The sequence below is a fragment of the Parus major genome, chromosome 6 (genome assembly GCF_001522545.3).
Source record: "Parus major isolate Abel chromosome 6, Parus_major1.1, whole genome shotgun sequence".
NCBI classification, from domain to species: domain Eukaryota; kingdom Metazoa; phylum Chordata; class Aves; order Passeriformes; family Paridae; genus Parus; species Parus major.
Genome location: NC_031775.1, coordinates 9,350,152 through 9,377,856, shown reverse-complemented (window position 1 = coordinate 9,377,856; position 27,705 = coordinate 9,350,152). Strand labels below are relative to the sequence as shown.

The window sequence follows — 27,705 nt, the reverse complement described above, 5'->3', positions numbered from 1 at the left end:
GCTAAGCATTAGTATAAACACACTTTTCAGAACAGACTGTGATAATATGGTTCCAATATAATTGTGAATTTCAAAATCCATTCCATTTGGCAAATCACATCACCTTCTTGTGACTTTGGCTTTGGTAAGAAAAACCTAAGAAATCCTTTCTTGTGGAAAATTGTATTTGGGGTTTTTGGGGCCTATCCACACCTTAAACCTTGTTTTAGGTTGGTTTGTTTTTTGTTATATTTGTTGCTTTTATTCTTGCTTCCTTTCTTCTATATTCTGCATTTTTACCTCCTCTCTAATTGGGAACTAATTATTAGATTTCATTCAAATTATTTTTCTTTTGATTTTTTTCTTTTTTTTTTTTTTTAACTCAAAAATGTGTTCAGATGGATTTAACCTGTGGAGTTCAAGTTTTCTTCTCTGAAGTGAATAACAGGCTCGATCTAGTGTGTCATAACTAAACAAACCCATTAACAAAATCATGAAAGAACCTTGTAAGGAACAGGAAAGCAGAAACACCTGAAGTCCAGATGGCAGAAGTGTGTGTCCATTTCAGATCTTTTGAAGTGAATCTCATCCTAACATTTTCTGGGAGGCAACAAATGCATGTCTGGCCAGACATGCTAGAAAGGATCAGTTCTCACCCTCAAGCACAAGAGAAAGTGATTTCATTCTTCCAGGTGCTTGCCTGTCTCTCATGTAAATAAAAATAATTTTGTTTTGTAACTTCTGTAACTAGAAGGCTGGGCTGTAATTCTGCAAAAAAAGGATCTGGTTTGGCTAGATTTCATAATTTTTAACTCACAGTTTGCTTGTATGTTTTTTGAAACATAAACCAGTAATGTTTGCAGCATGCTAATTCCTGCGTATTGACGGATTTATTAATGTAGAATTGTATAATTTGGTAACAGCAGTTGACACAATTTATATTTAGCTAATTTTGAACAGTAAAAACACTGAAGAGTGCAATCCCTTTCTATCAGTGTCAGTGGCAAAACTTGCAGCATTTCGCTCTTAAAATTAAATAAATAGAACAAAAGCAAAAAGTTTGAAAGAAATTGTGCCTGGAAATCAGGTGAATCACAGATATAACCTGGATTTTTTTAGCACAAGGCATTATAGTGAATTTCTAGCATGACTGTGACTACCCAGTACAAGCTTTTAGCTCATAGTAAATGTATCCTAATTTGGTTTAGATCAACTGTCTTCTAATCTAGATTAGGTTGACTCAAATTTCTTCACACGGATTGTGAGTTAAGTGCTTGTCCACTGACACTTATGGGAATACTGGTGATGCTCCCTAATTTATTAACTCAGAAATTTGATCATATGCCAAATTGAAAGGGGAAAAATGGATTGAAATATGGTTTAATGATAAAATTCAAATCTTGTTTGACAGTGTGGATGTAGAAATAAATAAGCAGTAAAATTATCTTCATTTTTATAGGCAAATAAATTTCTGTAAATCAACAGCATGCCATGACCTTACATCCATCTATATATTTTGTTATTGAAGTTGATATCAAAATGGTACAGTGTTGGATGTTCACTAAATATTTTCCTTATTTTAAAAACAGAACTTTAGACAATATAAGAGCTAAAAATCTTTGAATTATTTTACTGTTTCACATTCATTATGTGACATTGTAAGCCTGGCTTAAAGCTTACAATAAAAAGAAACAAGACCTCATTTTCAGCTATATAATAGAAAATGAATGAGCATCATTACAAATAAATCTGAAGTTTTCTTCTGTCTCAGGATTAATGTTACATTTGCTACATCTGGCTTTGTCTTTCTTTTTCTTAAGTTCTTAGAACAAATAATACATGCACTTAATCTTTAACTTCAGATAATCAGAGTTACCGACACCTGGAATAATGTGATGAGCAATGTAAATTTTATACACATATAGTCATAATAATTTAGACTGTCACCTTAATCTATTTATGATCGGCTAATGACTGAAATGTTTTACCATTGTGTGGGATATTTTATAACTGAAGTTTTAATGGGTGAATCAGTAACACCTGGCTGTCTGAAATGTCTTTCTTTTCCCCCTGTTAGACATTTAAATACATCTCTGGAAGGCCCACAGGGTGTGATGTGACATATAAGCTCTTAAAAGGAGGAAAATTAGTTCTTGATACCATAATGATCAGTGGGATGAACGTTTGCATACTTAGCATTAATGCTGTTAAATGTAAGAGTTTGATTAAAACTCTTAGAAAGGGTTTTTTTTTTTTTTCTTTCTCTCCTTTAATGCCCTTTCAAGTTTCACTTTTTGAAATTGCAAAAGGAGCTGATGTTTGCTTCTGCCTGTGGAGGAATTTTGAATCTTTTAATAGCTTTTTCTTTCTTAGTGCAATTGTTTATGTTTCTTCTCAAATAATCTCTAACACCAGCAGAGCCTCTTAGCTACTAAGCATTTTAGGCATTTAGGTGCCAACAATGCAAAAAATACAAATTCAGTGAGACAGTCTCTTAACAGAATATCTAGTATTGCAATATTAAATCCAAAAATATTATTCTAGTAGCGGTCTACTTTCTATTACTGAATTAAAGTAACATATTTGTAACTTTGCTCCTTTTCCTCATAGATGTTACACATTTTTCATTTATGCAGTTTTAGATTTTGTGCCCTATTTAACATGTACAAAGCATAAGAATGATAAAATTGCAGCTTCTTGTCTTAAGTGAATAAATCTTGATAAAAGCCCATACATATATATTGAGGTTGTGGTACCTGTGTTTTCTTGTTTTCATGTTCCTTATGGGTGGATTTAGCTGTTGTTTTTATGAGGTAATACTGAGGGTCTGGGCATTAAAGACTCCTTTGGTGATGCCTGTCATCTTGTAGATTTCTAATAAGAACTTTTTTTTCAAAAAATAACTTGTCTCAAATCTTTGATAAATCCATAGCTACTGTAGTAAACAGGAAGGAGGCAATGGAAGGAATAGTGAGCTCACATGATTAGTTCCCCTTAGCCTTGCTCCCTGCAATAGATTTTCTAGGAATAAATTAATTTGTGGCTATTTTATGACTGTTAGAAGTCCTGGGATATAAAGAAAGGCTGACAATCTCAATTTCTCCTGTGACATCTTCTGTCACCAGAGTGTTTTTATATGTACACCACTTAATTTTTAGGTTCAACATGTGTTATAAATAAAATAGATGCTTCCAGTATACTGATTAAAAATGATCAGAAAAAAAAATGTAGGCTTTTAATCTTTTCTGTGAAGTAATGAAAATAACATTTTGTCTTCTTTTAATTATATTTCGTTGGAAGCACTACTTCTGATCACTGCAAATAGGGAGTGAATTTTCGCCTTTAGTTGGGTAACAAGAGAAATAGCCCACTTCACATGGGTCTGGAATGGCAATGTGCTTTGTGTCTGTGATGGCACAGAGCTTGCATGGCCCTTTTTTTAATGGATTTCAAAGGCTGATTAGGAATCCAGAAACACCACAGCCAGGCAGGCCTTAGAATACTCAGTTTACAGAAAGAAAAAGTGAATGAGCAATCTCAAGACAGAAGCCAGGCATCCCTTTATATTAAGGCACCTGCTAATCCACAGACATTCCCTGTCTACAGAGATGCTTAAACAGTTGTGTTCCATTTTACACAGAAAACTTATGCCCACAAATACTGTATGTATGCCCTCAGGCTCTCAAAATAGCATGTTTATTTTCAAAATAGGCCTCTGAATATACATGAGGATAATTTGATCCTTTTTCAATTATTACTTTTGGTTACTGAGTTATTTATGTAAGTACACCGAAATTAATGAATGAGATTTATCCATTCTTAATTTTAAATCATTAAATGTGATTATCAGTTACCTCTTTGGAAAGTTTTAGTACACATTTCGTAATTGTGATTTTTACATTGCATCTTTTGTATTCAAAGTGTATTCAAATAATTTACAACTAAAAAAAGATATATCTATATATCTATATCTATCTATCTATCTATCTATCTATCTATCTATCTATCTATCTATCTATCTATCTATATATATATATCCTATATCTATAGGATGGCCCAGCAAAACAATTAAGTCTGCTCAAATTTCAGCAGGTACTTCTGAAGTGAAATATTGCCATTGTTGTTTAGATATTTTAGATCAGTAGATATTCTGTCTGGAGCTGTTTCTGTTGTTTATGTCTTATAGAAGGGCTTGTCTGACACTCATGGGGGAAACTTCTAGCTCTTGGTACTTGTCAAAACAGGTCCTCACAGAAGGTCATTGCAGCTTTGCAGGAGCATTCCATGGTTACCAGGTACCCTTACAGAAATCTTGAAGTGCAGGTGCCCCAGGGTTGCCTGCAAAACTTCTTTTGCTGAGTTTCTCTTTGAGTTTTCTCCTTCCCTGAAGGTATTACGAGCTAGACAGTTGCACTGTGGTTTACTTATTTCCCAACATCAGACTGTCTTACTGCTATAGTAAAGATCTGTATTAAGCATGATGCAAAGCCCGGTATTTAGGTACCGTGTCAGAAATGAAGTTTACAAGTGATGCTAGGACAGTCTTCCCTTTCTCCTGCACCAGGACCTGTACTTAGCTTCTGAATACTCTTCCCACTGTTACGGAAAAGCTCCCAGATTAATGCACTCAGGGCTTTTGCTCAGGAGTTCAGGTACACACTCCTCTACTGTGTGTTATTTTCCACCTTGTCCCTAAAGCTAGGTCAGAACACTCTGCTTGCAAAATTCTTCCCACCTTTTTCTTATCCTAATCTTTATTTCTACCTTATATCTAATACCATTGCAGCTGTGATGACTCATATTTCTAGTGTCTTTAGGAGTTTAGACCTTAAGCAGAGGTGTAGATTATTTAAACATCTCTTAATAAACTGAAACTTTTGCTTTGGGTGCTTTGTGACTACAAGTTCTTTGTTCATAACTTTGCTACAACATCATTTGTCAAACAGCCTGGACAGTCTTCCAGAACCCGTTGAGGCCTGCCAGCATCCTCTTATTAAATCTGATGCAAACCCTGAGTTAAGTATATCATCCTGTCAGGTTCTGGATGTCTAGACAGACACTTGCTAATGCACATCGATAATAGGTGTGTGGCAGGGAGCCATCCTGCCTGGGCATGCTCCTGCAAGGCAGCTCCTTCTCCCTCCTGTGCTTGCTGAGCTTTCTGTCTTGCAGTGAGCATAAAACACACATGTAAATGTTAACAAGGAGCAGTATCCAAACAGACATTATTTACAGGAGTATTTTAGCAGAATGTTTCTTTTCAAGGGGAGGGATAAAGCATTAGTGGTTCTGTATTTTACATGTGTAGGTAAAACCTGTCTAGCTTTGATGACATGTGGAGGTATTTGAACTGAATATGGGTGTTCTCATCAAATTTGAAAGCTATTAAGAATTTTTCACTTTAATTTACCAAAAAGTCTGTGATGTGGTAGTTCCAGACCACTGGGGACAAACTCTTAAAATAGCAATTATGTTTTACTAAAACTTAAATTTCTTTAGCAAAGGCATATTGCATTTAGATTTTATATAACCTGTTACAAGGATCTCCTAACTTATCTTTTATTCACATATTATCAGGAATAATGTTATTTGTATTAAGGATTTTAGGTGCAGATCATAGATTTTTCAAGAATGGGTTATTCCCTTTTTGTGATGCATTCCAAACACATGCAAGATCAAAGACAGGAAGGGACTTTCCTATTCTGCTACGTGATGAGAATTTAAACACATGAAGTACAGGTTTGTGGTCCTCCATTTAAATGGAGTGCTGTTGTCACCTAGATTTTAAAAACAATGGATGGAAGTTCAATGCTTTTTTAAAGTTAAGAAAAAAGTGCAGAGCACTGATATATAATAGGAGATGGAAGAATCTTGTAGCAAGGTTGAATTCATGGACTAAGGAAAAGAGAGAGGATAAGTTAAGATTCTAGGGTTTAGTGCCTGTGCTCGGAGAGAGGAAAAGGTTTGGCTTTGCAACACATGGATATTAGCGAGCCATCAAATGTCAGGTGCTGGATGGTCAGCTAGAAAATAAACTGAGAGCTGGGAAGTTCATTTTTGCTACATGTCACTCAAAAGAAGTGCTGCAGAGTGGCTAGGGTTACATCCCCCTTGGTCTTCCTTTTCTTCCTCCAACATCTAAATGTCAGGCACCTTCTAATACATCTCTGTGCATGTAGAGCAACAGTGGGTAGCTATGAAAGTTGTGAAAATGTTAGCATTGTTCTTTTACTGTATGAAAAATAGATGAAACACACATTGCAGGGAAAAATAACAAAATAAACAAGAGATCTTAAAAATAAATTTTTGTGTAGGGTAGTATGCCATAATTCATGTAGAAAGATCTATGAAATGAGTGAGAAGTCTTTGGCTCTGAAGTTGTTTTTGACCTTAAAACCTTTTGTCCTTCCATGTAGAGCAAGGGTCTCTTTTTTATGCTATGAAATAGCCCACTTGGCATAGCAATCCATTAATTCTTCATTAGTTTCAGCCACAGCATTGAGGAAAATATTAAACATGAGATGAATGCATAGGGCAGAGGATCACTGCCTTACATTGTCTCTTCCATTTGGAGTCGTGTTTTCTGCAACATGAATGATGACTGTTTTTATTAGGTTCAAGCTGTGCAGCTAGCAGCTTGCTGATCACTTATTCCTTTAATTTCATCTACATGAGATGAACCTTTCTAAAATATTTTGGTTTATATTGCATATATCCTCTGCTTTGTGATTGTAATGTTTCTATCATTTTAAGAAGAGCTCAGTAATTTTTTAAAGGTTGATTTGCTCATTAGAAATGGAAGGTAAGGCAACATTAAGCTTAAAATTAATGGATTTGTTTATTGCAGCTTCACCTTTGTGTTACCTGAAGCAGAGCATTTTTTGTTTGTTTGTTTGTTTTGTTTTCACTTTGAGTTCTTTCATCCACAAAGAATGGGGACTAGCCTTTGGCTAAAATAGTGCTTCCAGGCCCTTTCAGCATTCAGCAACTGTTTACTTATCCAGGTATAAATGGGTAAAAACACAGTTAAAGCTCCCAGCTGCAAGGTCAGCTACCTTTTTAAAATTCAACCTCATGAGCTCCCCTGGGCTGAGGGCTTGCTGGTATGAGGCATTAAGTGCCTGTTGCATGTAACCTGCCCTTGTCTTACACAGAGCTGCACACGAGCCCCTGGTAGCGTACAACACAGCCCCGCTTCGCGCCACGCAGGAAACAAAAGCGCTTGAACTTGTGATCACCGGTCATATGATCCATTTACAGGGTGCAAGCTCAGTCAAGTAGAACTAGTAAATCATTAAATATTAACTCAACACCATTCCTGCTGGGCAGAACATCACAATCTGATTTTCTCAAAGTTGCCAGTCATTACTAGCAGCCTTTCCTGGTTTAACAATGAGCTTTTAAAATCATAAATTAATTTTAGATGCGTAAGACCTGTTGTAAAGCACGGGATATAGGTAAAAGCTAAAATGCAAGGCAAAAAATTAATCTATTGGGCTAAAATTGTCTCTGAGGAGCCTGAAGCACTGGGACCATGCACACAATAAAGTGGCAGCAGCTCCTGTGACTGTTGCATCAGGTCTACTTCAGGAGAAAGCTTAAAATTACCTCAGCTCAGAACATCTTGTAAGAACATGCTTAAATGCTGGGCTAAGAAAATTAAAGCTACAAAGAAGTCCTCAGCCATGACCAAGTGGTTTCTTTATGTTTTATTTTTACCAATTATCATGCAAAGTTTATTGCCTTAAAAAAAAAAAAAAAAAAAGTCATTCAACATCCAAGTTCATCCAACATCTAGAATCAGTGTTTTTTCTTGGTTTTGTTATCTTGGTTAATTTTTGTTTAAGCGGTGCTATTTCAGAAAAAAAGCCACAGTGCGTGTAAAAAGGTAACTTTTTTTTTTTTTATCAGTCTTCTAATGATGTTAATTATTTGGGGAAATGTATTTTGGAGCCATATTAACTAGTGATAGATGGGCCTTGCTGTTTTAGATGAGTATCCAGCATTCAGAAGGAATGTGCCCCTTGTTCTGTGAAGCTGGAAAAGTCTTCTTTTAAGATGAACTCACTAAATCAATTGTAAAAGTTTTTAAAACAAGCAGATTCCTTTCTATAGATGGAAATGGGGAGAAAGGGAGTGGATGAGCTAAGTCTACAGTATTAAAATTAGAAAAAAAGAGTAAAGCACATTCTACAAGATGAAAACCCAGTAGATGAGTATTGGTTTCTCTGAAAAGTCTTTTGCTTGCTTTAGATCTGTGCTTCTTTTTGTCAGTGAGTCTGAGCCTGATGAGAGAGGCTCTGTAAAAGCAGTCCGGGAGGAAGGTGATGATTGCCTTTTAATTTCAAATGGCTGAGCTGGGAAAGAGTATTTTCTATCTCCAGGTGTATTTCTGATGTTCCTGTGTTTGTGAATGTTCATCTGAGAGAAGATGAGTTTGGTCACAACTAAATATAACGTTAAAAATATGTTTAAATGTGTAACAGATCCCTTCAGATGAAAATTGAGGGTGAACTGTTCATACCTTAAATACCATGTCTATAGCAACCATTTTTTAATTGATTGTTTCTCTTCTTCCAGGATATGTAAGATAAACATATTGAGAAAGCATCTCTTTTAACTTCCTTCACCAGCACTGAGGAACACTTAACAGTTTGGTTTCAGAGACATGCTTTATGGCAAAAAAATAATTTTAATCTTCACACAGCAGTCTGAAAAATAGGAGCTGGAAGAAAATATGATGCAGAAGAATTTTACATATATAATAACATTTTAGACAGCAAAATGAGATAGTTGATGGCAGAGTTTTAATCAAGTTACCATCTTAGCCAATCTAGAACAGTGCATTTCTTGCACTGATGCACTTGCAGTTCTGCTAAGTACAAATGCCTCAGTCTCTGTGTTAACATGGGAATATTTTGCTAAACAATGCAACAGTTTAAGGATCATGCAAATGGGAATAAACTTAATTCATTTTGTGTTTCAACAGGAAATTAATGAAATTATGCTAGCCCACAGGTGTCTACCAGCAAAAGGCATATATCTTCCAGTCTTCTCAAGCCAAAACACATAGAAACGAGATTAGTAGAAAGGGACCATTTTTTGGGTGCTCCTCCTGGGCAGCAATGTGAAAGAGCAAATGTGAAACAATTTAACTACATAACTGGATACTTGCCAGTTTCTCTTTGTCATGATGGCACTGCAAGAGACATAAATAACAATAAACCCAGAAACTCAATGTATAGAGGTATGTAAATTGCTGAGGGCATTTTTCTTTTCCCGCTCTGCTGTACTGCCCTGCGTTATTAACATGTAATCTCCTGCCTGTGGAATCAGCAGGGCTTTTGACTTGAGTTTCGTGGTTTAAGGTTCACTATTAGGTGAGACAGTGGAAAAGTGGAAAGTGCAGTTTTATTGCAGTAATAAAGTATTTCTGAGTAATAAAACCATATCATAGCTAAAGTGCCAGATTCAGTGGAGGGTGGAACAAAAGCGTCTTTTAGCATAAAGGTGCTTTAATGAGAGAAAATAAGTGAACTCCAGATGCAACAGTTGCATTTTAAGGAACTGAGCAGTTTCAGTTTTTTTTACACAAAATTGCTGGAGCAATTCCATTGCAAAGTGTAAAACTTTTGGTGCATCAGTCTGTTTCTAATAACTTAATCTGAAATTGTGAGTAATAGAAAATGAATTGTGATGCGACTAGTCAAAATATGTAATCTTGGGCTTAACTTTGATACTTTATGAGATATTAGAGATAATATTAACAAATATTAACAAAAAAGGTTATGCCATGAGGAGGGTGCTGAGGCCAAAGTCCAATGCTAAAACTACAGAATTATATGAATAATATTTTTCTAGCATTTCTTCCTCAAGTTTTAGAATAGCTGTAACTGGAAATGAATTAGTTTTTAAATCTAAATGTCTGAACATATTTGCCATAATATTTATTTGTCATTCCACACCTGAAGCTGGATAACTGGAGCAGAGGAAGCAGAGATAGGAAAACTGGCTCTTTTCATTTTGTTTCATTATGGTGTCTGAGAATTTGTGGTTGTAGAACAATTCACTCAGTGTTCTAGAAAGTAGACCTACACATCACATTTCCTACTACAACCCCTATGTTCCACTTCTGTATTAATAGATAAAAGAAAAAAAAAATCCAACAAAAGCCAAACACAACAACAACAACAACAATAAACACAGGAAAACAGGAAAAAGTAACTCTGTTAGAACAAGAGGCAACAGGTAGAAACTGATGCACAGGAAGGTCTACCTAAATATGAGGAGGAACTTTTCTAATGTGCAGGTGACTGAGCTGTGGAACAAATTGTCCAGAGAGGCTGTGGAGTCTCCCTCACTGGAGATACTCAAAAGCTGGCTGGACTCAGTCTGTGCCATGTGCTCTGGGAAAAACCCGTTTGAGCAAGGAGGTGAGACCAGATGAACTTTCCAGCCTTACCAGTTCTGTGGTTCTGTGATTTATGTAAGCACAGTGGAGTGATTTTGGGTAATTTTCATTTTACACAATTATTGTATGCACCAGGTTGTACTCCAGACACGAATGCAAGCAGCTCTTGGAGTTACCCACTGTACAACCCTGGCTTATATTCTCTTTCTGTTTAGCTTCAGTTCCTTAGCAGTTTTACTTTGTCTGAAGTAATTCTGAGTTGTCTGCCTGTGGTGGCAGTACTGTTGCTACCCAGATTTTTATACTTGGGGCGTGGAAAAGGAAAATATTCTTTCCACGCCCTGTAGTTACCCAGTTTAGTGATCCATGCTTCTATCTGTAAATATCAGGGTTCCTTTGATGTTTCTAATATTGTGAAATGAGAGTACCTCCAACTTCTGTGGAGTTGAATATTGTGAACTCCAACTTCTGTGGAGTTGAATATTGTGAATATTATAATTCACAATATATTTGTTACATTCTGTCATTTTATGCTTCGTCTGGAAGTGTCATCTTATTGACAAGAGGCAGATTCAGCTGCAGGTGGAAAGAATGAGAGATGACAAGAGGAGAGGAAGATGTGTTTCTTTAGCTCATCTTCTCTTTGGTCAGTGAAAGCACTGTTGGTAACAACAAGGATTTAGATTACTTTTATCAATTATCAAATATGACATATATTATTTTGTTTTAGGAACTAGAATAGTACAAATTCAACATGGCGTTTGTTCAGTGAATTAAGTACCAGTGAACAGTTTTATGTTGATAAAGTAGACATTCTTTCATGGAGATCAGGTTTTTGCCCAGTGCTGTGTAACCTTTTTATGAGTGAGATAAAACATAAAGCAATTAGATTTCAATAGACACATCTGTTACCCTGTAGGGTATTGAGTAAGAGAGGAAATTTAAACACTATAATTGTACTTTTTAGTGGTAAACAGCTACTAGAACACCATGTTTAGATTTGGGTAAGTCTGTGGTTCTAGAAAGTTGATGGGAGGCTCAAGACAGAATGGTGGAAATAAGGCAAATGATTTCTTGGAAGACTGGGTGACATGCTTTGGTGAGAAATTCCAGGGAATTCTGTCTATCTTGGGTAGCCAAGGGGGTGTGAAGAGCTGATCACAGTATGTCAATAGTAGCACCTCAAGTGAGCAGCAGCACAAGGAATAAGATCCCATCTAATATGGGCAATGGGTATGAGAAGAACCAGCTCTTGCAACTGAAGCTGACACACCCAGGGTAGCAAAAAAGGACAATTTTAACGGCAGTGCTGATTTGTTGGAACAGATTTCCCAGAATTGTGACAGACTGTACGTAGATGGCAGTTTCTTCAGCCAAGACTGGAAGTGCTCAGTGAACGTCGGCTGCGTAAGTAACCATGGTAACAGCTGAAACCAAGAAAAGTTCAGCAGCCCCATAAATGAGCAGTTACCCTGTCTGACAAAAAACCTTCTCCTCATCTCTGAATTGTATGTCCTGAAGTTTTGCAAAGTTGGGGAAACAGTTTTTTGAGCTGAGGGATAAACTTTGTTAAGTGCATTCTGGATTTTATGGATAGGGACACCTAGTTAGAGCATGGGAGCATGGAAAGCTTCTTGAAGAGACAAAACCCAAAACATTTTAGGACAGTATTCATTAAATCCATCACCTCATGGAAGAAAACCTCACCAGTATTTTATGGCCAGACTGAACTCCGAAGGTCCACACATAGGGCTTGGGAAACACATTTTGAGATAAATCAACTTTCCTGCTGTTTTTTCTCTCCTCTCATTCAGGGTGAAGGTATATTAATTATGAATAAGTTTAGGAAAAGTAATTATAAAAATTAGTTAGGATATGTTATGCAGTTAGGTTATGAAACCTAACAAGTTCATCTCCCACTTGTTAGGCATTTCTGATATATAAATATGGACAAGAAGTCTCAGACAGGTCTGAACTACTTTATGTAGGATATTATTTTAGAGTTAAAAAAGACCTGAGGCAAAAGTGCTCAATTTTTTCTATACCCGTTTCTTGTTTCTACAAAACTGGGGTTTTAACAAATTGATATAATTAAATTTTTCCATAACTATTTTGATTGCCTTTTCCTTTTGTAGTGTCCAGTGTTTTCCAATGGTTTTAGTTTATTTTGATTCACCAAAAACTATGTAAAAAATATACTGATGGAATACTGCTCTTTTGTAGTTTAATGCCTTTGTGATTTCTTATCTCTCATGCATTTATTTGTGAAGATCCTAAAATTAATTTCTGTTCCTGTGGTTAATAATTTCTATCAGCTATTGTTTCTGTTTTATAAGCAGATGCTTTACAAATTAATAAAAATATCAATTAATCACATCCTTTGTACCCCTAAAATTTCAGTGTTTGTATTCCAAGGCCATCAGGTAAGGCCTAAATGTTTTTTTTTTTCTTTAAATTTTTTAAATGTGGCTGTTGCATTACTTTCTTGTGGCTGTTCACTCTGGAAACAAATCTGAGCATAGACACACTTGTAAAATCACCAGCTTTCAAGACAATTTTACATATTGACAAAAAAAAAAGACAAAAGAAACAAAGTGTGTCTTTCATACATGCTGGGTCTTCTGTCTGGGACAGAAGTCATCATAGAAGAGGGAAATCTCTCTTTACAGATGTATGAATGTTCACCCTGGCAGCTCTCAGGCCATGGCAGGGGCTCCAGTTCCTCTAGCTGGGATCCAGAAGTGAAAGCCTTCAGAAGATGTTGTTTCTGCCTCTTGATCCCTCCCCACCCACACACCTCAAACCATGTGAAGTTTACCTTCAGTCAGGTCATCAGCTCTTCAGAGCAAGACAGAAGAGAGGAGTAGGAACAGAGGCAAACCCAGAAATTATTGGTATTTTCATTTTTTTAAAATTTATTTTGCCTGACAATGCTGTTGGTGAGTATTTCTGATTGGGACAACACCAGCTTCATCTTCACCTCTTTGTTTCCTATGTGCATGCTCAATTAAATATTTCCATTTATTTGGAAAAAGTCTCTTTAAAGGTTGCCATTATAGACCAGTGCTCCTCTTCCTATTTTATTTTCTGATGGCTTTGATGCTCTGGACTGGTATTTTTGTGTTCTGGGTTTTTTTTCAGTGTGCTGCTGACTAAAAGCATTTTAAAAGCCGTTGGACATTTGAGAAACACAGCAGATTGCTAGTGCAGACAAATTCACCAAAATTACACCTAGAAATATTGCTATGGATGTGATGTTTGAGTTAATCATATGACATTTTCTAACTGGAATTGTGTTTTAGTTTGTTTATTGGGGATTTTTGCTTTGTTTGTTTGTTTCTGTGAGGGTAGGGGAGGAAGGTACCATCATTTTGTAACCTTAAGGATGTTCTGAAAGAAATAGGTTCGTTCCCACAGTAAGCAGTAGTACCCACACTGGCTTTAAAATTCAAATGTTTCATTAGACTACCTTTTCCACTGGCAGCTTCCCTTACATTCTGAAATCCTTCAAAAAAAAACCACTATAGAACATGGAGCTATCACATAAAGTTGATTTTATGTTTTCCCAGTCTCAGGCTACTTAGTGCAAATAAAATTTTGTGCCAGTCAGCCCAAGATGTGTTGCAGCACTGTTAAGGCCCAGCCTGTTAATTACAAATGTTTTGCACTGTTAGGGTGATGCACAGATTTCTTGGAAATAGGTTTCCTTCAGCAGCATGTAGTTTTACAGTACAGTCAACAGAATGTTGCAGAATAGCAATTATGGGAATAAGGAGAATGCACAAGCTATTGGAGTGAACGCTTTAATGCTGATACATTTTTCCTGATAAAAGCAACTCAGATAAGAGGATATGCAAGTTATTGTAGCAATTAGTTTTTCTAAGATGTCTATCTATATGAAATGTTTCATGGTAGGGAGAAAAACCACAACTTTGTAGTAGAATGCAAAGTTTATTACATTTCTAGACTACATTATCCTTGTCAGCTAGATTAAAGCATTCTCCTAGTTTCTGTCCTATATTACCCTAACAAGTGAGGAAATAATGTAGTGTTGTTACAGGGAGTAGCTTATAAATTTTGACATAAGTGTGAGAGAAATCACTTGAAATGTGAGGCAACCAAGAGGAATAATTAGGAACAGCAGAATGATCTCAGTAATATGACAATAGTTTCTAAAGCACCCCACAGGATTGAAATCATCAGGTTTGCTTGACCTATATCTTTAATAATACAGCTCATTGCCCTTGTATTGAAGCTAGAGGGAAGGACAAAGTATAAGCTTTATCATGTTTTAGGAGAAATTGCAAAAAGTTTATTTATTAACACAGCACGAAATGGCCCATTTCTATGATTACCAAACAGGAAAGCAAGTTGGGCCACAGTTCACCACACAGAACACTTTATAGTCAGGCTTGGCTGGCAAAAAATATTATGTAACACTCAAATAAGATAAATGGCTGCATTGGCAGTGGAAATAACCTTCTGTTTAATTAGAAAATAAGAGCTGTATGGGACAATAAAAATGGTTACTGCTGCCCTCAGTCACTGTTTAATAAATATGGTTGTGCTGAAGATAATGCTAAGTGTTATTTATTTGTGTAATATCATGGGCTCGGTAATTGTTCATGTTCTTGATAGTTACCCTGCATGTAGAATGAGCCCATTTCATGTTTTCTTTGTTTAATTTTTAAAAAGGAAAGAGGAATTTTTTTAAGCTGTTACACCTCAGTGTTGCTATAACCAAATTACTGGTTTTCTTTGCTTACACTCTCAGGATAATTAAGCTTTGAAACTGTATTGTACTTTCCAGGCCAGATTGTCCATTTACCTGGGATATGTTTCTACACCTTTGAGAGGGAGCTTAATTTGAATTTTCAGCTGTTCATTTAATTGTGGCTGTGTTTTGAATGAGGGGAGTCCTAAGGTCTGCTTTTAGCAGGGTTTTACCTTCCTTTGGCAGTTTAAGGACTACACATGGAAATCAAGTCTGGTAAGGCACGGTGTGGAAGACTGAAGATTTCAGTGAACCTTCTCCCTGAAGGCAACAGTTTTCACTAGTAAATTGAGCATCAAATTGTGCTATGTGCATATGTATCGAGAGTTTCCTTTCTCTGTAGAGCATGTTTATTGGATATGGGCATTGTTCCGGGCTCCACCTCTTCAGGAACATACACGTATTTATCAAACACTTGACAGAAAAGCAGGGCATGGGATGCATTTTACAAGGTATTTTTAACAGCCTTGGTATCCCAGCCCTATTGCTTTTGGTCCCAATATCTCTATTTCAAATCTACGGTAAGTACAGGGATTTGAAAAAGGATATCAAAGACTTTTCTTGGTTTTATCCAAAGGGATAATTCACAAGATGTTTCATCAACGAGCTTTAACTCCTCCTTCCCTCCCTACTTTCCTTCCCCCCCAAATGTGGACTGTATGTCAAGAGGCAAAACAAAACAAAACAAACCCCCTTTTCTTCACACAATTCACTTTAAGCTTTAAAATCCTCCAAAATCCCCAATCTCCCTTTGCAGTCTGGTTCCCACTCTCCAGCTTTCCTCATCTCCCTCTGAAAGAAAAAAGCTCTTCTTTAAGGGACTGATAGGTTGTAGAGCGATGCTTAGCAACAACATTCCTGTGCCTTAAGTAGCTGCAAGCCCCTAGCTGAACCCTTTGATGTGACTGTCAGGGCAGATTTATTTTGTTTTAGCACATTGTCTACTTGTCCAGATGTATCAGGAGATAAAAAGGAGTCATGTTTACACTCCTTTTTGGAGGGGGAGGAGAGGAGGAGATGTAATTAAATCGCATTTTTGATGAGTCTCTGAGAGATCGAGATGAAGAACAGAGGAATTGGCTTGAATATAGAGGGGAAACCCATTTGCCTGCCCTGACACCTGACATTGCAGGAAGATGAAGTGTAAAGCCATAGCACAATGTGTTGATTTGGTTCTGCTGAACCTTTTAACTTTGTGTTTTTTCATGTGTTGGTAGTTCACGAGAGTCCAGAAAGGCCTATTAGAGAGTAGCACCATAGATACACTTTCCTGTGTATGTATATATTTGTCCAGGTTGAGAAAATGTGGTTGTCTCTACAATATTAGTGTTATAGAGTACATATCCCAGAATCTCTGGCTGTGGTAAGTGGCTGTCAATCAAATAATTAAAGAAAAAAAACCCAAAATAACAAAATTGAGCCTCAATGATCATGAATAAACAAGTGTGCAGTGTGAGACAGGCCTTGCTGAATTCTCCAGGAGAACAAATACCACAGATAAATCCATTTTTGTTTATTTGCTTTTAACTTGCACATTTAGCAACACCATTCTGAGCTCTATTAATAACCTGCGGTGTGCAGTGACAAGTCTGATTCCAGCATTCAGTATGCTGTGGGTATGCCAAGTGAATAAAACGCTAGTTTTAATCTGCTGCTACAAAAGTTACTCTATTTGCATTTTAAATAGGTTACGCTGCAGCACCCCCTTCTGCTGGCTGAATAGAGTGACAAGAGGTTTGAACTGCAATTCTGCTCTATTCCCACATGACAGGATGAAGACGCCTTGAATGCATTTTTAACCTTCCAATTTCTTGATTCCTGTGCCTGCTAAGCAAGGAAGTCAGCACAACTTAGCAACAGTCATTAAAGTACTGTTACCTTATACTTTTTAGGATCTAGCTTTCATTTTTTTTTGCAACGTTTTCCATGCTTCCTAAAAAAACTAAGTCAAGCAGAAGGTATCAGAATGAATAGCAAAGCAAACTAAGTGCTCTAGCATTGCGAACAATTATGCCTGGCCTGTGAAATGTATATGCAGTTCTGCATTCCTCTGATTGAATGTGCTTGCAAGTGAGGATATTACATTACTGATTTAATTTATTGAACAGTCCTGGAAGTTCCTATCTAAAAAAAACCAACTCAATGATTTTGGCTTTTGAAGAATCTATGTGTATCGGGTTGGCAAAAGGAGGTGGAGAAGTTCTGAGTTACCTTATTTCAAAATAAAGGGCCATGAAAATTAATGAGTATCATATGTAATGTGTTTTTGAGTTCTGCATCAGTGTTTGTATGCAGCTCATCTACTATTGCTATGCCATAGCATAGCAGGAATTCTGGCAATTACTCCACTACTGCTATGTTTTGTAGTTGTGATGTAATTGGTTGAAAAATATTGCAGGGAATGACTGAAGGAAGCCTGGAAGCTAATAATACATTCTCGGTGTACTTCCCTTCACACTGGCTTACCTATGCTTTTGGCACCTTCTGTTGATACTGTAATCTCTAAAAATTCCACATTTCTCTTTCATTTCAACAGTTCTTTTCAGAACTGTTGGACAGTGAGTGAAACTCAATAAATGTCATGTTTGGGTGTTGGTGAGGTAGGGATTTAGAGAAAGGTTAGCTTGTCCTAGCATCTCAAAATTTGTTTGTGGTTCATTTCACAAAGAAATTCAAAGAATAGTTGTCTATGACAACTCAGAATTCTCTAGAAACAGTTACAGTTACTGGTTTGGGGTATGACAAACTTTGTCCGTACACTTCATTTTAGTTGTGAGTGAGCCCATTGAATCCTGCGTGGTGTAAATGGAGAGAAGGTAGCATGTGTTCATGAAGGTAAAGATGCTGACAGAGAAATGTAAAGCATAATGTATAATTGTTTGGATTTACTTTCCCAGTCTCAGATTAGGATTCAAGGCCAGCAGATTTTTCTTTGTTTTATATTTCTGGGGGTCTTTTGTTGAGTTCTTGATTTTCATTAGTACTAACCTAAGAGATGAAAAAACATTAAGAAATCTATTTGAGGAATGAGTATGATTGAGCAACTTAGAATTTATTTTGTGGTGTGATTTGAAATTAATTTATTCTTATTTTAAAACCTAACACTATGTTTCACAGTGAATAGATTTCTTGCTGGATTATATTAATGATATTGCTTTCATTCACTGTTGTGTGGCTACCATGTTAAAGTGGTCCTTTAGAGACAGATTTTGTTAAATACTGTAATGAAAGATACTAAGCCACTTGAGCAGTAAGCTTTAATTTATAAAAAAATGAATGTATTAGAGTGTGGCATATGAGTAGGGTGAGGTGGTAATAGTTACTTCCCTCCAGCTCATTAAACTGAACCTGAGCTGCAGAATCTCTTGTATCCTCCTGCTTTTAAGTGTAAGTAGCTGAGATGCACTTTTTAAAAAGAAAAAGCAAATACTGTGCAAGAAGCTCACTTTTTATCTAATGACCTTGAAAAAATATTAAGAAGATGCTCAAAATCTTGGCTTTTGAGTGATATATGTTGAAAAAGAATGGTCCTGGAAGTGAAAAAGCCTAACGGGTGTTTTGGTATGCTATGTGTTACAGTAGAACAAATCAATTCAGGCTCCTTAGATGCAGTCATTGCCTTGTGATTATATTTGTGTAAAGTCTCGGAGCCTTTGATCAAAGAAAGGCATTTGTGACTAGGTCTAATCCAAGCTCTTTAAGGTGTTTAACTTGCACAGGGGGGAAGAGGTTGATAACAGCTGGGATTTAAATTTAGTTTTGCTGAACTTTTGTTTTGAAAGGATTTCTATTATACACTGCTTCCTTTTCCATACAGAAGATGGATCATTGAGTAAACCTAAAAGGGAAAGAGGATATGGGAGGAAATGGGTGGGGACTTGGAATTAATCTTCTGAAGAAAAATGTTTGATCAGCGGGTAGGAGAGTATGAAATCCTCTGATGTTGACAGCAGGCAACTTTCTGACTAGTGTGTGATTGACAACTTTGATGCTGCAGTGGGGAGCGAGTGTCCAGCCGTGCTCAGGCATCCTCTGTCTGTGGGTGGTAGTGTTAATAATGTGGCAACTGGAAAGATTAATTGTGGACAAGCAGCAGGATTACGAGGAGGGCTTCACAGGTCTAAAAGGAACAGTGGTAGGAAGGCCTCTGATCTGTCAGCCCAAAAGGAAATTAGTTAGGGCAGGCTGGAGCAGGCTTAAAAAGGGAGGAGGGGGGAGGGTAAGATGGAGTAATGGAAGAAGGGAAGCATTTAGGATATTAAGGCAAAATGAAGAGGATATTGAAAAAGGTCATAAGGGGATGGGACCAAGGTTCTTGAAAGACCTTAATACACTACATCCTCTTACAGTACATGCCGAGTTCAGCTCGTTTGGCAGAGAACCGCAAAGTGACTTTTGTAGTGGTTAGAGCTGCCCCATTAGGTAATACCTGTTACCTGTTTCTGAACAATCATGGGAATAAATTCAAATTTAGGATTTTCAAGGATATGTGAATGCAAAATGCATAGCAGAGAGTTTACTTAAGCTGTTTCTGCAAGTTACTAACTGCTGCATGTTTCACTTCCCACCCTTTTTGGTAGAAGTAGGGATTTTGCCAATAAATTCTGTGTTACCATTAAAGAGGCCATTCATCATGCTTACTAATGTTATTAATCAAGATACACCACAGTACTCTTAAAATGAGATCATTTTGATAAATCATGTATGACATGAAAAGACTTTATTCCTTTTAAGTGCAATTTAGACTGTAATTTTTTTCCTCATTTATGATTCATGGGAGAAACATGGATAAAATTCCCTTGCACATTTACACCTTATCTTCAGTAATAATTCAAAACTGCTCTTAGATGAAAATTCAAGGGCTGATTCACCAAAGCTGAATGCCAGCTCATTATTTTCTGGCATTCAGTAGTCCAAAAATAATGTCCATACATTAGGTGCTTTTCACAATAGTTGAATTTGGCTGCACACCAGACATATCGATTACACTCAATTAAGCCTAAATGCATAAGAATTATCTGATGTTCATTTGCATTTTTGATCCCTGCTTTCAACCTTGCAATTTAACATTAAGTAAAAACCAAAAGGTAAAGTAAATTCAAGTGAGAAGTGATAATGTCAGTTATAAGAGAATAAGGGAATGCTTTGAATCTGAAATGCTTTGAATCTTAAACTCCATTTTGTTAAATAAGAAAAATTCTCTTTCCTTTCTCATTAAAGGTAATTGAAATTGGAAGGCCAACCCAAATATAAGATCACTGTTCTCCTTGTTGTCCTAATACTACAATAATTTGGCTACTGTATTAGTACCATCACATCTGAAAATAATCTGCTAAAATATCTGGAATGAGTATTTGCTAGGGTTAAAGTCATACTGTTGATTATAGCTGAAACACTTGTATTATTGATTAGATTTAAAAGTGTCAGGAGTGGGATTTTGTTTACTCCTGGGTTTAGAAATATAAACATGGAATATCTAGTAGAGAGATATAATTTGGATAGCAGAGTCATTTAAATTTTACTTTCTCAAACCATAATTCAAAAAGGATTGGCTTGTCTGAGTTCCCCCTTTACTTTCTTCAACAGCTGAAATATTTGAAGGAACTTGTGTGGTTGCCAAAAATAGCACAGCATTTTTATTTTTGAATCATTGGTCTCTACAAATTTGTTTTGATGCTGCAGATGTACAGTATGTCCTGATACTACCCATGATGTTCCCTTACTAGCGCCATCCAAGTATTGCATTTTTTTATTCCTTGAAAAGTGGAATTCAGAGATTAAACAAATTAGCTTTTTTTTTTTTTTTTTTGTTTAGTCTAATTAGATTCCTCCACTCTTGAGAGCTAGTTGTTGGTGTGTGGCTGACAATTTTCTTCTAAATGGGTTATTTTTTTCCCCCTTCATTAAAGTGACTCTAATTCATGCTTGGAGTTGCTAAACTCATGGAGGTTTAGCAAAGACCACTGCTAACTCATGGCTAAGTCTGCTTGGCTGTGGAGCAAGGAAATTGGGAAATCCCATTCCTCAAGAACAATCTCCTTTTCTGGTAGGGATGCTGTGCCACCTCTTGGTTTCCCAGAACAGCCCAGTGTGTTGAGGTGGGTGACAAACTCCAGCCAGCCCATTTGAACCCTCTGGCCGAGCTCCCAGCTGGGGAGGGAGAGCCAGACCAGCTGTACTCTGCCATATGGAGTGCTCCACTCAGGGCCTGCTCTTGCATATTTTCTAGTCTCTTTATCCCTTCTTTCATGCTTCATCCCCTTTTTTTTTTTTTTTTTTTTTTTTTTTTTTTTTTTTTTTTTTTTTTTTTTTTTNTTTTTTCTTTTTTCTTTTTTCTTTTTTCTTTTTTTTTTTTTTTTTTCTGGCTGTATGCTTCCTAAGTTTGTAGAAAAGAAAATACATTGCAAAGAAAGTTGTTCTTACCTGATCATTCCCTAGGATTGAATAGTTAAAGATTTGGTGTATTGTTGCTCTCAAATTTAGTTTCATTTGGCTGCTTGGGTTTTGGTTTTTTTTTCCCTGCTTCATCTTCTGTAATTCTGTCTGTAATTTTGATGGACATGTTTTGCAAATCTTGTACTCTTTTTACAGTCTATTTAGTATCAAGTACAAAAATTTGGACAAAATACACAGGTTAATATAAAGAGTTTAGCAAATGTTTGGTTATGTGCATAATGGGGGGGGCTGTGAGTAGTCTAACTTTGTCTTGTAAGTCCTAAACCACGAACTATGATATACTGCAAAACTTGGATGACTTCAAGGTTTGCAAAACTACAAACTTCTTTTGTAACAGTACTGTTAGAATTTCTTTACTGAGTTATTTTGTGACCTGCTCCTGTAACACTGAATCAAGGAGTTTAAACAGCTTCCCTCAAAGCTACTTGTATGTACTTGGCACTGCAAGAAGAACTTGTGATGCGTATGTCACCAATGCTTGAAGACATAACTGTCACATGTCAATGCTGTCACTGTCACAATATTCCTGTGAATATTAAGAGTAATGCAATCTATACAAATCTCTTTGGAAAATAGCTTAGGGCCAAATGTCAGTATGTGGTAGGGAAAACAAATAGTTGTCTTTCTGCTGGTGCACGGGCTTACTCAGAATCGTGATTTGGAACTTGAGCCGGTGTTTGTGCAAAACAATCCTAACCCTGGATGATATTCCATAGAGTTAAAGTTGCTCTAGCTGAATGCTTAGCTCAAAGGTAATGAAAACTCTTCTATATTTGACAGGGAATTATATACTGTGCATAAAAATAACAGAAAAACACCAATAAACAAACCTTTCTGTTCTTGCGTTTCCTAAAATTGGAAATAAAGCTAAATTGCCCCTTCACTCCAATATCCTTTTTAGAAGCTCTTGAATTTTGCTCACTCAGTGGTATATTGCTGAAATGGCAAAGTCTCTTCCAGTAATTTTAGGAAAAGCTATCATCAAGCTGTCAACAGTCTAAATTGAGATTAAAAGTACCAAAGAGAAACCTTCACTATTATCAGAGTCCCAAATAAGTACACTTGAATAGGCAGATAACATCTAGAGTGTACTGTATGAGACCACTTATTCTTCCAGTTTTTTGAGTGATTTACAAGGATGAAGTCTGATGTTAAATAGTGATGTTTTTCTCCTTTTCTTACCCAGAACTACTCAACCCAAAGGAAACACGTAGTCATGAACAGATGCTTGTTCTTGGAATTAGTTTCAAATATCACATAGCTGGGTGTAAGGGGTTTCTATCTCTCCCTCTGACATGTTATGTGCCCTTGGCTCATATTGGCCATCAGAGAGATTTCCAATAATTCATGGTCTGGAGTAGATTGAGCTGCAGGTTTGCAGTTCACCAAAATCAAGGTATTATTCATCCTGGCTGAAGGTGAGAGTTGTGTCTGCAGCAATATGTCTCTGAACAGGAGGTTCCCTGGAAAGGGTTTATTATCTCTAATAATGGTGAGTCAGCAGAGGCAGGATATTCTCTATTTTTATTCCTGTCCGATAAGCAGCATCCTTGCTCTTTAGGCAAACTTGTCTCTGTTAAGTTCTATTAAGATGTTTGTTTTGATGCATGATGCATCTTCGTGTTGTGACCTGATTTTTCCTAGGGACAAAAATGAGATTATAACTATGGTCTGACATACAAATTGATGGCTGGTCTCCAAAAGCAAAAGCTTACTATGCTAATCTACTCAGTCACCCCTCAACATGTTTTGTACTATCATTTAGGAGTCCAACAGCTACAGGAAGGAAGATTTCTAAGCTGCAGCCTGTAACCAACTATTATCATGATTAAATTTCATTGCTATGGATTTCTGATTATTGTTCTCGAGTTTGGCCTGGTAATTAAGATTTGAATCAGTATTTATGCTTTTTCTTCTCCAAAATACTGTAGCCCAATTTTATACTTTTATGTTTAGCAGACTTTGGAGAGCTGGGGATTCATTAATTTTGAGGATATGTTCAATTATAAAGTAAGTAAGATTGAGGTGGATTCCTTTGATTGACTTTCGCAGTTTAGAAGTCAATATATCATTAGGGAACAAGCTGCACAGAAGATAGCAATTATTTTCTCAAGACTCCCTTATCATGAGATTCAAGAAAGAGTTTAGCTTTTGTATTTTTCTCTTTGCCTTATTTTTTTTTTTGTTAGAAATCTTCATGCAATTTTCAGTGAAGCTTGTCCTTTGTCTTCTATTTAAACACATCATCTTTTCATGTCTGTTGAAATGGGTAGGTTGTAAATACTCCAGAGCAAATTCTGTATCTGAAACTGGACATATCACTATGGTGTCACTAGCCTAAGTTAAACTGAACTTTAAAAACTTACACTGATTCATATCCAACACAATCCTTTCTTTTCATATCTTCTCCTAACAATGCAACACTGCTGTTCTGTAACTAAAGAGCAGGATGGTAAATGTGGCTTGTTTTAGTGTTACATTTTGTAATATATCTTTCCTTCTGTTGAAACATCCAATGGAATGAGGGTCAGTTCATTGTAAACTGTAGCTCTTCAGTCTTTTAAAATTGGAATCATAGGATCTTGAGACGTATTATGGGGAAAGATTTGGGCTTCTTCTCCCTTAATATTTTGCTTTTAAGAGTTCTGAGCAAGTCCTCTTGGGTACTTATTTCTTTTATTAGACTTCTGGTGTGGGTTTTAAGCGTGTATTGTTAACAATTCTATATATTTGTACAGATTTTTTGCATTATAGGCACCATAATTCTTAATAGATCTCTTCATTTAGCTCACAGAACAGTGAAATGAGAAAATAATTTGGGATTTTTTTTCTTTAGATTTGAAAAGTGCTGCACCTTAGCCCAACTTTCTATTTTCTATCTCCTTTCTTTCATGTGGCCACACTCATAACTTCCTTTAGGTAAATATTAATCTGTTTTAAGAGGAAAATTTTAACATTGCCTAAAGATTTCTTGACAAAGATGGTGATTTTTTTAAGCTGTCAGCTCTATGAAAGTATTCATTTAGTAATGATACATAATGTCATTGTCTTGTGAGTACAGCAACCTTGAGGAATGGCATGAAGCCTTAACAAGAAGGAATTCATCCTTGGTGGCTGGTAACTCCTCACCTGTAACCACATCCCAGCACTCATCCTGAGGGTACAGCAGCTTTGCCTCCTCACTGACCTCCCCAGAGCACTGATATCTTTGTTTTGTCACCCAGGCCTCCAGTGCTGCTGCCTCTGCCTCTCCAGAGAGCCACTACACACCTCTGCCCTCCGGATCCAGAGACCTCACCAACCACAGAGGTGAGAGCTACCTTTTATTGGTAGAAACTGCTGCAAGGTGTTGAGCTGTGCTCCAAGGCCTTCCCTGTATTAGTTACTGCTGCATTTCACTTCACAGAGATCACCATGCCTTTCAAGCACTGTGTGAGAAAACCATACCTGTCAAGACTACAGATTTTAACTCATATTAAATAGGATTTACAGGTAGTCTACCGGGAAAGCAAATAAATCTATGGATAATAGCGCTCAGTGATTTTTGTGTGTGTGTGTGTGAGAGAGAGAAAAATGTAAAGAGATTAGAGTACTTAAACATTGCTAAGTAGATGATTACATGCAGCATTGGTAATTTTGAGAGACTTTGTAAACTTTCTAATATTTTTAAGTGAGAGCTTTTTGGCAGTTTAGAAATTTAGGGCTATAATTTGGGAATGTTAACACATTTTCATTTCAATAAAAAGGGATTCTTCTCTGTTTTTCAACATTAAAGGTGGATCAGTTTTCAATTTCCTTTTTCATCAATCCTTAGAACTTAAAAAAGCACCTTGGGCAAATTCACAAATTCCTTCTGCATACCTATGATACAAAAAATTTCAGGGAACAGGTGAAAAAATGAAGCAGTCAGGAAGGGTGCATTCTAAGCTTTCCTAAAAGGACAAATTTCTAAAGCTTGCAGCCCTTTTTTTAGCTTAAAACCAGCGCAACAATCATCTCATTTATTTCTCACATTATTCAATGATTATGCAAACCATTTGTATAGTAGCAGGTTTTGTTTAGGATACCAGGATCAAAGTCAGCCTCTTATTTATGAATTGATGGTAGCTTTAATGTTAATGTGTGTTCAAACTCTGCAGCACTGAAGAGGATGGAAGCAGCTTTAGTAGAATTCCATATTACTTGAAACCTTCTGAATTAGGCAGGTAATGCACCTGGAGAAGGGTTTGTGTGCAGGTGTGAAGGCAGCTGATTAGAACTGAAGCTGTTGCAGCCTGTATCACTGTGGTTGTGCTAGAGCTGAGGAGGAGTTTGAAGCTCCATCCTGGCCTTGGCATAGATGGCTGTGTGGCACTGGAAATCAGATATCCTAGAAGTGCTGTGGGTGCGTTGTATTCCGGCACTGAGCTCACATAGCAACTGATACTTTTTAAAGAGAAAGGACAATCCTGAATTTGAGCACATACTTGGACTTCAGAGATTAAAAATAAAAACACTCTCTCCCCAAAAAACCTGCAGCCCAGTGCCTCTCCCCATTCCCTCTTCCCCCCTTCCTAAGTTAAGTAACTTTGATTTTCAGATAAGCGTGTTGCCTTTGAGGTTAGATTTCTGGCGTTGGATTAAATGGCTAGGGTCTACAAACCCAATAAACAGAGTGAGAGAATAATGAAAAATACCTAAGTTCTATAAACATACTTTAAAAGTACCCTTAAAAGCCAGGTATCTTCAGATTTTTTATTTAGGTGATAGTGTATTGGAAGTGGGGCTTCATGGCTGATTGTGTTATCTGACTTGACAAAAGAAATGCCAGTAGTGTCGAGCATCAAAAGCTGTGTGCCTGCATTATTGATTGACTCCTCTTTCAATACAGCAGTTGTGCTGCAGACACATCCAGCAGGTGTTTGCTAAGAGCAGGAGCTTGCCAGGCTCTAGGAGTGCACTGTCCTCACCAGGGTTTCAGAATGTCTTTCCCCTTGCCATGAAAAGGGAAAATTATATTCCCCAAATCACCAACTTTATACCCGTAGCAGCTCACATAATTTTTATTACTTCTGTCTTTACTCTTCCCAGAAATATTCTGCTCTGCATGCTAAATATGCTGCAAATTTCCTTGTGATTAAGCACTGTTATAAATAAAGTGAATGGAGAAAAAAGTGTCATCCAAAAAAAGGGGTAAAATTGGCCCTTAAAGAGACATTGTTAACATGATTCTCTAAGTTTATAGATGTCTGTGTATATATGACTACATATTCACAAGGAAATAATTAAGGACACTTTCCAAAATTCCAGGTGTTGGAAGAACCAATTCCAAGCTTAGAACAACCTGCTGGCAAGGCCCATTAACTCCATCAACTTCTTTTATACAAAGAAAAATTTAGAAGTTCACAAGCCCATAAAAGATTAATTGCAGTCAATAGAAAAATCTCCAAGGAAAGAATAAAATACTAAAGCATGCTATGTTAGGTTCTGAATATCTTCAATTTTTTTTCTTCATGGAATGCTTTCAGTGTTGTAAAGTAGAATTGAATCAGCTGTTGCATATGTAAATATTGGCTGTTTTCAATGCATACTGGGATGAAGAATGCTGTAAGTTTGTGAGTGTTATTTGTCCCTGGAGAAACTTGTTTACCAGAATCCTGAAATCTGGCAAATGGTTTGGTACAGCTGTAAATTGATTTTTGGGGGACTGGGAGGGGGAGTAGGAGCAAGCTGGATGTATTTGATTGGTTCAGTTTCATTTGGACATTTCTCACTCTGTTGAGCTATGATTTTTACAAGGAGCAGAAAAACACATAATTATGTATGGGTGGCGCCATGTGTCTTACAGCTTTTGTGTTTATGCATGCAGTATGTAATTTCCAGTCAGGATCTGGTCCTTTAGGCTGACTCCATATTTTGTACAGACAATTTCAGGAATGGCAAAAATCTCGCTTTCCCTTTCAAAGCCCACAGAAACAGCATATGACAATGTGATATCAGCATGGAATGGTCACTGCAAATATTATATTGAGTGTTATGATGCTTGGTGTAGGTACCTGAGTACATGAAGAGAGAATTTATATTGCATCATGTTTTTAAGCTTTAG

At 36.7% G+C, this 27,705-nt stretch overlaps 1 protein-coding gene across 3 annotated transcripts in view; it reads left to right on the top strand.

Moving 5' to 3' along the window:
- LRMDA (leucine rich melanocyte differentiation associated) overlaps window positions 1-27,705 on the top strand; it is a 615,153-nt gene that overhangs the window by 493,934 nt on the left and 93,514 nt on the right. For 2 of the 3 annotated variants that reach the window (XM_015616987.3, XM_033515529.1), the window contains one exon: window positions 24,845-24,929. The exons of the other annotated variant lie outside the window; for it this stretch is intronic. In XM_015616987.3, the coding sequence (XP_015472473.1) occupies window positions 24,845-24,929 (85 nt within the window). The remainder of the gene's footprint in view (window positions 1-24,844; window positions 24,930-27,705) is intronic. 3 annotated transcript variants of the gene reach the window in all.